The 10,343-nt window shown below is 51.7% G+C and overlaps 1 protein-coding gene across 1 annotated transcript; it reads left to right on the top strand.

The window, feature by feature from the left end:
* The first annotated feature begins 7,359 nt into the window (after positions 1-7,359).
* LOC136787038 (olfactory receptor 14C36-like) lies at positions 7,360-8,319 on the top strand. Its single transcript, XM_066984145.1, has one exon. The coding sequence runs from the start codon at positions 7,360-7,362 to the stop codon at positions 8,317-8,319; it is 960 nt and encodes a 319-aa protein (XP_066840246.1).
* Positions 8,320-10,343: the final 2,024 nt, after the last annotated feature.

The following is a 10,343-nucleotide window of genomic DNA, read 5'->3' as shown; positions in this document are numbered from 1 at the left end:
GAAAATTGGGGTATTATATTCAGATTTGCATTCCTCCAGAATGTGGTAGCTAAGAAATTTATCTATAATCTTTACTATCCCTAGCCTAGCTTCTAGCTTCAACAGGTACTGTTTAATCCGTACCGGTCGGGCCCCTTCCTTAAGTTCAATTTTTACTGGCTGGGCTAGTTTTGATTTTCCAGGCTATTTCCAACAGCCTATCCAAATTTCTCAAATCTGCACCTTCTAACTTTTGCAATTTCATCCTAATATCCTCTTGGGCTTGTCCCAAGAAAATGAGTGCTAATTGAGCTTTAGCTTGCTCAGTCTCTACGTCTAAATCTGTATATTTCTTAGCAGTTTCTTTCAATCTCTCTAAAAAGGCGGAAGGTGATTCCGCTTTTTCTTGCCTGACATTATACAATTTTGACCAATTTATGGTCCGGGGCATGGCATTCTATACCCCGATTTGTACCCAATCTTGATATCTCTTCAGCCTCCTTATTCCATCCCCTGTGTTATAATCCCATTGGGGATCCTCAGTGGGGAAGTTTTGATCTAGATTTCCAAGCACTAATCCATTTCATATATCTTCTCGGGCTCTCTCTCTGGCTGCCCGCAATACCATGTCTTTTTCTGTCGAGTCCATCAAAGTATCCAGGATCACCTGGAGATCATCCCAATCGGGATTTTGGGTTTTAATTATCATTTTCATTACCCTGGCTCTGGGTTTTCCCTGTAGGTGCCGGCTGCTTGTTTCCATATCATTAAGTCCCCAGCTGAAAAAGGCACCTTGACATATACCGGTCCTTCTGTCCCCACTCCTCGCCTGAGGAGAGCGATTATTTTCCCTCCCTGTTCGTTTATAGTTTCTCCTGCCCTTCGCTGTTGCCGGGTCCTATGTGACACGGGGAGACTAAAATCGGGGATTCTCCATCACTACTGCTATCTTCCTTTTCTCTTTTCCCTCCCTGTCCTGGCTCTTCCGGCGGAGCCGACGGCGCAACTTCCAGATCAATATTTCCATTATTATATTATTATATTATATTATTATATTATTATATACATTATTATATTATTATATACATTATTATATTATTATATTATATTATTTCCCATAATACTTATTATTCTCTATTGCCTGATGCTGTATACAGCGTCCCTCCTTAGTACATGCACAACAACGTTCCTCAGTTTAAACTTCAAGCACCATTATTCCACAAGCATGCTGCCATTCAGGCTTTCGACGCAAATAAAAGAATAATTCCACATACGGCAGTTCATCATATTTTCCTTCCCACTTACAAAATAGCATTATTGTAAAATTGTATTATATTGCAATGTTCCATTCTCAGGCCAAGTTTCTTGGTCCTCTAGTTTATACTGTGGCCACCAAATATTACAATAATCAATCAGCTTTCCTTTCCGCATTTCTTGACCAAAACCTCCCTCTTTCCAGTGTGCTAGCAAACACCCCAGCGGGGATGTCCGCGGGATAGGTACATCTTTTCCCAGAATTTCTTTAATCTTTTTCATTTTGAGCTTATGATACGGACCCAAAAGCTGCCGGAGCAGCAACACACTCTCCCGAAAGCTGCCGGAGCAGCAACACACTCTCCCGAAAGCTGCCGGAGCAGCAACACACTCTCCCGAAAGCTGCCGGAGCAGCAACACACTCTCCCGAAAGCTGCCGGAGCAGCAACACACTCTCCCGAAAGCTGCCGGAGCAGCAACACACTCTCTCGAAAGCTGCCGGAGCAGCAACACACTCTCCCGAAAGCTGCCGGAGCAGCAACACACTCTCTCGAAAGCTGCCGGAGCAGCAACACACTCTCCCGAAAGCTGCCGGAGCAGCAACACACTCTCCCGAAAGCTGCCGGAGCAGCAACACACTCTCTCGAAAGCTGCCGGAGCAGCAACACACTCTCCCGAAAGCTGCCGGAGCAGCAACACACTCTCTCGAAAGCTGCCGGAGCAGCAACACACTCTCCCGAAAGCTGCCGGAGCAGCAACACACTCTCCCGAAAGCTGCCGGAGCAGCAACACACTCTCCCGAAAGCTGCCGGAGCAGCAACACACTCTCCCGAAAGCTGCCGGAGCAGCAACACACTCTCCCGAAAGCTGCCGGAGCAGCAACACACTCTCTCGAAAGCTGCCGGAGCAGCAACACACTCTCTCGAAAGCTGCCGGAGCAGCAACAGCACACTTTCCGGAAGCTGCCGGAGCAGCAGCGTGCTTTCCCAAAAGCTGCCGGAGCAGCAACACACTCTCTCGAAAGCTGCCGGAGCAGCAACAGCACACTTTCCGGAAGCTGCCGGAGCAGCAGCGTGCTTTCCCAAAAGCTGCCGGAGCAGCAGCGTGCTTTCCCAAAAGCTGCCGGAGCAGCAGCAGCACGCTTTTTACATACCAATAATACCAGGTGCTGACCCTTCAGCACAAACCAATACAATTACCAATGCCGAACCTGCAGAGCTTTCGCTCTGTCTAACGGACGGCGCCTAGGCTTACCCCGGGAGCTCCCTGCCCAACCGAGCGTGGCTTTCACCGCGTCTGACCGGCAGGCTTTCCCAACCAAATCGGTACCGAATACCCAAAGTTGAAAGCACCTTTGCTTACCACTCCAGTGGTACATCGTGAGCAGCGGAGGTCGGTCGTGGTCGACTGCTCCCCGAGAATCCCTCGGTGCCGGCTGGAGCGAAACCGAGACACGATCCGCCTCAGCAGTGCCCACGCTGTCCCATCTGGGTCGCCAAAATGTTAGCGTAGCAACCACATAACCACCAAGTGATTATATGAAGGTGCTTTATTCAGCGCTGGAAGCCGGGGCAGGTGCCCAAATCTGGCTTCAAGTCCCGTTACTTCCCAGCCGTTACTTATACATACAATATTGCGTCAGGTATACATATTCATTACAGGTTGCAACATCAGCCTCGCTTTTCATTCTAATTAGCTCCCCTCCCCTTTGCACATGCGTGGCGCACTCTGGTGGTCGTCCAGGTGGTCGTCCAGATGAAGTAAGGAGTCTTCCTCTCCGCTAAACTCTTTCACCTTTCTCACTCGACGCATGCTCCCTCCGCTCCTTGGTTCTGCTTCAACTCATTTCATCATCTCCAGGCCCTTATCCAAGGTCAGGTTGTACCTATTCCCTCCCAGGGTTCCCCTTCAACGATTCCTTTAAATGTTCAATGTACTCCCTAGGTTTCCAGTATACATAGATTACTTGATAATGTAAGTACATTTAATAATATTTAATTATACCGTATGATCCATCACCTGAGAAACATTAATAGAACATCCATTCGATTCTCCCCAACACTAACACTGGTGTCCATGACAGGCCAGCAGATCCACCTGCTTTGCACGTAGGTTGTAAGATCCTCTCTTCCTAAGTACCTGGCAGGCCCCGTAGAGGAAGAGGTCTTGGATAGCTGTTGTCATGTCAGAGGTTTCAGCTTTGCCTAATTCATCCTTCAGGGCTGCTTTCAGTTTTCTACACAAAGGGGGCCACTGCCTCCCAGATGCCTGGGGGAACATAAAGCCTGCATGAGAGCCTGGAAGAAGTTACCCTGGGTCCATAGGAACCATTCTGGAACCAAAACTTGTAGGCAGGAAGCACACTTTTGTGGTGTTGCAGAGCTGCTGGGCACATTGTGCAGGGTGCTCCTACAGACCTTGGTGTCTTTCTCCATGCTGGCTTAGGAGCTGTTTCTTTCTCAGGAATGGAGTAGTCAGCAGAGGTGAGACAAATACTCTGAGTTCATGAAAGCCATCAGAAAGCTGCCCCTAAGAAGGTGGCTGATATGGGGAAGTCAGGAAAGCCTGGCCAGAAGAGAGGAGAGATTTGGCGGAGGGAAGAGGAGCTTGGATAGCAGAAGCTAACGATTTTGAAGAGGTTAGAATGTTCAGGTAAGGTAATGTTGATCCCACCATAAAACTGACTTAAAGCAGTCATGTGAGGCCCTTAACCTATTTTATTCTGTAACATTAATCTCTAAACCTAAATGCTACTCCACACCCTGACAGGAATCCACTACTCTAATGTTTGACCACAATATCCCTTGAAGCCAAACTTAGTCCATAGCCTTTTTCCATTACCCTTACACTCTTGCTCGCCCTGATCCCTGCCCTTAACAGTAGCATTAAAATGCTCTAGTTAACCCTAGTCTTAATGCAGACCTAAACAAAACCCTAAACCACAGAGCTTGACCATACCCTAACCACAGACCTGACACCACAAGCAGAACACCAAACACTTCCACTAGATTTTGCTTCATCTCTAACCCAGAAAAGTGAGCTCTAGTCCCTAATGCCATACATGAACAACTAACACCCAAAGCCCCCATTCCTGTGCATTAACCTCCTCACCTTCAACCCCTCTCCTAACCCTTAACTTTAGGCACTTACCCCCTTGGCGCAGGGCAGGAGCCGTGATGTTGCTGTGCAGTCACATGGCATTCAAAGATGAATGTGAGGGGCCATGGATCTGATCAGCTCGTCAAACACAAGGAGGAGATGGGTGGGAATGCTCTGATGAGCTCAGCTCTGCCTCAGGATCTCCTGCCCCAGCAGGAGGAATGTGATGGTGGCAGTGACTGTGAGGTCACTTCTGTCTCTGCAGATGATAGGGCAGCAGCAGGAACATGTCACGGAAAGGGACTGTGAGGTCACTTCTGTCTGAAGGAGCTGACAGGTCACCCTTGACTTCTCCCTGGGATCTGTACTTTTTGGCTGACATCTGCCAGTGGCCCTGGTAGGCCAGCAGAAGGCACCTGGTTGGCATGCTGACTGTGGGATCCCCTCTGCCTACATACCCAGGAGGACCCAGGCAGAAAGAAGGCCTGCATATGGGTTGTGCTGTCCCTTCTGCTTGAGTCCATGACTGGACAGCAGGAGGCACAAGGCTCGGGTGTGTCCAGCCAAGAAGTGCAAGGACAGCAACAGCCCCATTTCTTGGAAGATGCTGGTGAGGTGACTCCTGTCTGGTTGGTTGACAGGCAGCAAGTATGCTGATATGTTGGGATGCCTACTTTAGGAGAGGTTTCAACCTTGATGGAGCTTATTTTGGTGGTAGGGAACAGCAGGAGGAAAAAAAAGAAAAAAAGCAAAAAACACAGCACAAAGTGCATCTCGGAAGGTTGGAAGTGGCCACAAGGAGGAAGAAATGTCCCCCACCATGACTTCATGTCCAAACTGATACTGGAACTTAAAGAAGTTATTGTTACAGCTAATTCATTTTCTGCTAGGAGAAATGACTCTGTTGTGAAGTGTGTGTGCCCAGGGGAGGGAGGGAACGCTAGGGATTCCTTCAGGCTGTTTCCCAGCAGGTTCCCCTGCAGCCCCAGGGCCATGGGCAGGGAGCCTGGTGGGGGGCAGAGCAAGGGAGGCCTAGGGCTGGGCCTGTGCTGCTGAGCTGGGCCGGGCTCCTGGGCCCAAGGGGAGCTCCTGGCAAGCGGGCAGCGCTGCAGAGAGCCAGCTCTGCCCAGGAGCAGCTCCTGTGCCCAGCGCAGCAGGGCTGGGGGCACTGCCTGCAGAGACAGAGTGGGTAAAGGCAGGCAGAAGTGGCAGGATGCACAGAGCTCGCTGGGGGAGAACACTTGCCAGCCCTGACCCCGGTAAGTCTCTGGCTGGAGGGCAATGCAGCCGCAGCTCCTGGAGGAAGGAGAAGCCGCGGGTGCAGGCAGGGGTGCCCAGGGCTGTGGTGCAGAGCAGGGTCCCTGCTGTGCCCCAGGGGCTGTGTGCCGGGGCAGGGCCTCTGCCGCCTGCCAGGCTCAGCACTCAGCCTGCGCGGGGAGCTGCCCAGGGCGCTGCGGGGAGAAGCTGCGGGTGGAAGGAGCCCCCCCGGCAGGGCAGGGTCCTGCTGCTGGCGGGAGGCTGCTGCCTGGGGCAGCCTGCTCACAGGTATACAGCACACAGTGGCATTTCCCAGTTAAGTTTTTCACAAGAAAAGTCCATTTAGGAATATTCTGCCCTCTTGTCAGTTACCTACTCTACTGGATGGGGACGGGAAACAGGGAGAAATGGAAAAGGAGCTGTCAAGAATGAGCACATTGCTGAGATTCCTGAACTGTGATACTGATGATCAGTAGGTTTGTGAGCTGCCCCGGAACTGCCTTCAGCCTCTCCTCTTCCTATCAATAGCAACAGCATCATCTTTGCTGAACCCATCTGGGCATTTCTACAGGTTCTTTTCCACCTGTAAACATGCACATGCAACTAGCCAGTCCCCTGCATACAGGAATTCGCCGAAGGGCAAAGATTACTGCACAGAGATTGGGTTGAGGCTGTGAGCAGAAACAGGAATAAGACTTGAGACAAGGAAACAGCTCCCAGAAATAAAACCTTCAGTCATCAGAGATATGATCAAGGAATGAGAGGAAGGTAAGTCATAAAACCTGTCACAGGGCTAATTCATCAGAAAACTCCATATTTTTCCATTCAGTAAAGACCCCTTCCTGTGAGCCTACCTCCTAGCCTCCTCTCACACCTAAAAAAAAAGTCGCTGCCCTCTTGGTCTTTCGAGCTGTGAGCTGCCCTGCAGGATAGAAATCTTTCCCATAGTATGTTTGTAATATCTGGAAGGCATACGTAGTAGAGGAGATGCTAAATGCAAGGACATACTATTGGGCTGGTGAAATGAACGTTAGGTGTCCTGGGCAGGAGGTGTGGTGCTGAGACCTTGCTCAGGTACCTTGACAAAGGCTGGGCATTGAGGAATTGGCAGTGGATTCCTCCTCTTTCAGCAGTGTCTGGCGTCTTTCTGGGTAACAGAAATGTGATTGTCCTCCATCTGCAAAAGCTGCACACTCAGGGCAGGTGGGAACAAGCCCAGCCAACTCCCCTCATCCTGCTCTGAACCAAAGGGAATACATTGCCTCTTAAGTCTCACAACCGTTCACGGTGAGTGCAGCAGAAATCCTCAGGATTTCTGACTGTAGAGAACACTGCTTGGGCGTGAAGAGAGGGAAAAGGATATGTAGAAAAAATTGCCCCTGAAACTCCTTTCTGTCAACTACATTCTGTAGCACTGGAATGCAGATGCTGACATGGCCTTCTGTGTAAGAAAGGATTTCATCTGACAAACTCTGAAAATAAAACCTTTCCCAGCTGCCATGTTCCCGTGTACTCATTGCACTGAGTAAGGACTTATTCCCTCAAGAGCCCAGGAGCAAAGGCCCCTGGTCCTCATGGCGCTCTGAACCTTTAAAATGAAGCTCATGTCGTGGAGCTGAATGAAAGATTCCAGTAGAGAAAGGAAAAGCCTTTAAGTATGGCAGGGGGAGGGTCTACAAGGAATGGTATAGGTTTAACTCGGAGAAGCCTGTCCTAACTTTTCATTGTCTTTTACTACCTGTACAGATCCCCATACCCAACAGGCAGCACATGTCCAACAGCAGCTCCATCAGTGAGTTCCTCCTCCTGCCATTCGCAGACACGCGGGAGCTGCAGCTCCTGCACTTCGCGCTCTTCCTGGGCATCTACCTGGCTGCCCTCCTGGGCAACGGCCTCATCCTCACAGCCGTAGCCTGCGACCACCGCCTCCACATCCTCATGTACTTCTTCCTCCTCAACCTCGCCCTCCTCGACCTGGGCTGCATCTCCACCACTCTCCCCAAAGCCATGGCCAATTCCCTCTGGGACACCAGGGCCACCTCCTATGCAGGATGTGCTGCACATGTCTTTCTGTTTGTCTTCTTTATTGGAACTGAATTTTCAGTTCTCACCATCATGTCCTACGACCGCTACGTTGCCATCTGCAAGCCCCTGCACTACGGGAGCCTCCTGGGCAGCAGAGCTTGTGCCCAGATGGCAGCAGCTGCCTGGGGCAGTGGGGTTCTCTATGCTCTGTTGCATACTGCCAGTACATTTTCTCTGCCCCTCTGCCAAGGCAATGCCTTGAACCAGTTCTTCTGTGAAATTCCCCAGATCCTCAAGCTCTCCTGCACTAACTCCTACCTCGGGGAAGTCTGGGTGCTTCTGTTTAGTGCTTGTTTGACATCTGGATGTTTTGTTTTCATTGTTTTTTCCTACGTGCAGATCTTCAGGGCCGTGCTGAGGATGCCCTCTGAGCAGGGACGGCATAAAGCCTTTTCCACGTGCCTCCCTCACCTGGCTGTGGTCTCTCTTTTTCTCAGCACAGCCATTTTTGCCTACCTAAAGCCCCCCTCCATCTCCTCCCCGTCCTCTGACCTGGTGGTGGCAGTTTTGTACTCGGTCATGCCTCCAACACTGAACCCCCTCATCTACAGCATGAGAAGCCAGGAGCTCAAGGGTGCCATTAGACAAATGATTTCATGGATCTTTCTGAGTAGTGATAGATTTTCCCTCTTTCTACACAAGTGACTTTCCTATCCCCATGAAGGCCTCAGCCTTGTTTCATATGTATATTTTCATTGTTATCTTTAGTATCATTAGCAATTATGTTCTTAGAGAAATGTTTGCAGATGTCTCATTTCTAATGAGGAATGACACTGCTCTGTTTACTCTGGAGGCTCTATAAATGTGTCTTACAGAAGGTCAGCACTGACTGTTTTAGTATCTGCTTAATAAAACAGGATCTTAATAGTGCAGTCTGAACACTTCACTCTTCTTTCACAGCTTGTGCCAAAATCAGGGCTGTGCACTTGCTCCCCGGCAGGCCTGTTGCTGCATGGATTTGGGAGAGACCAAGCATAGGATTTAAGAGCAATATGTTGGTGTCTAATGACAGCAGAGATGGTCACTGAGGTACATAGGCATGATTGTCCCACATGGGGCAGGGCAGAGGACATCCTCCAGGACATAAATGTGAAGCTGCCTGGAGAGTCCATCAGCTATGTGCAGATCTTCAGGGCTGTGCTGAGGATGCCTTCTGAGCAGGAAGGTCTGCAGGCCTCTTGGGGATCTGTTGCAGAAGAGAGCAGGGGACACAGCAGGGGACACTGACCTCTGTACGCTTGTGCCATGGTTGTCCCATCTGTGGGGCTGAGCCCTCTGTGCCCCCAGGAGCTTCTGTGCCCGTCAGAGGGGCTGGGGCTGTGGTGGCAGTGCCCAGAGCCCTGCAGCAGCCTGTGGTGGGCACCGCCCTGGGGCTGCTGCCACTGGACTGGGATGAGGGCAGGGAGGTGGGCAGAGATCAGGGAGGTGGGAGAACCGTGCTCAGGGTCTGTGTTGGGGGAACGTCCAGCCTCTGTCCTGGCCCAGAGCCCTGCAGACCTGCAGAGGCCCCCATGGGATGTGGCTGGGTCAGGGCAGGGGCCATGGGCTGGAGGAGGCTGCAAAGGCAGGAGGGCCATGGCAGGAAGGGATCCTGAGGGTGCCACTGGGATTGTAACAGGGGGAGCTTGACCCAGCCCTGAATGTTCACTGCCATGTGCGGTGCCTTGGCAGCACGGCTGTGGGAGCATGTGTGGGGCAGTGGGACTGGGACGCTGCAGGGACAGGGTGCAGACAGGGTCCACAAAGCAGCCATCCGTGGGTGACAGCAAGGATAGGCTCCAAAACAGAAATTTATGGTGGAGGTGGAGGTATGGTTTTAGCAAGGGCAGAGCTCACCTGGAAGTGGTGTTATCGAGAAAAGTCAAGAGCAAAGAGAAGAGCTTTTGCTGGAGCTAAGGCACAGATTTCTCACCCAGCTCGCCCAGGGCTCGTCCTGAGCAAGGCGGCCACGAGCCCTGCCTGCCCTCCTGCCTGCCCCGCGCCGTTAGGTGGCTGTAGCAGAGGGGACCCACAGCCAGCCCCTCGATGGGGCTCTGCCAGCCCCTTGCCCTCCCCTCTGCAGTGACATCGTTTCTGCCCAGGGGCTCTCTGATGCGCGGGATGATGTCACAGTGCCTGCCGGCCAGCCCTTCTGAGGGCCAGTCAGGCTGCTGCAGTGGCAGTGACCTCACTCCAGCCCCCTCCCCACAGCCTGCCTCTCCCCTTCCCCTCTCCCCTCTCTGGACCCCGGGGTGTCACGCAGTCAGTGTCACGCAGCAGCTTTGCAGTGGTGGCCTCCGTGGTGGTGTTGCCAGGGAGGACATCTGCCCCTGAGCCAAAAGGACCTACTACTGCCAAGATGCATTTGGTGTTTCAAGCTGTCACTGGCAGAGGTCTTGCAAAGTCTTTCTGCAGTTGTGCCCAGGGACCTTCACTCCATGGGTCCTAGGCTGGGGCTTTCACTTCGGACGAGCCTGCGTCGGTCGTGGCACAAGAAAGACGCCTCTTACAGCTGTGCTCTGCATCCTCCTTCATGCTAGGGCACTACTCGGTGTCCTTCGCTCTGCTCACAGTGTTTGTCTTAGCTCAGGGATGAACCGCATTAGATCTGCCTGAGTCTTCTGAGGCCCAATCCAAGGCCTCCTGCCTGCTGCACCTACAGCACAAGAACGATTACTTCTCCGTATTAT

The sequence above is a fragment of the Anser cygnoides genome, chromosome 28 (assembly GCF_040182565.1).
Source record: "Anser cygnoides isolate HZ-2024a breed goose chromosome 28, Taihu_goose_T2T_genome, whole genome shotgun sequence".
In the NCBI taxonomy this organism is placed as follows: Eukaryota; Metazoa; Chordata; class Aves; order Anseriformes; family Anatidae; genus Anser; species Anser cygnoides.
This window is presented reverse-complemented; position numbering and strand designations above follow the sequence as displayed.

Bases quoted from the DNA above. Each gene is read 5' to 3' on its own strand.
- LOC136787038 (XM_066984145.1), top strand. From the start codon at position 7,360: ATGTCCAACAGCAGCTCCATCAGTGAGTTCCTCCTCCTGCCATTCGCA.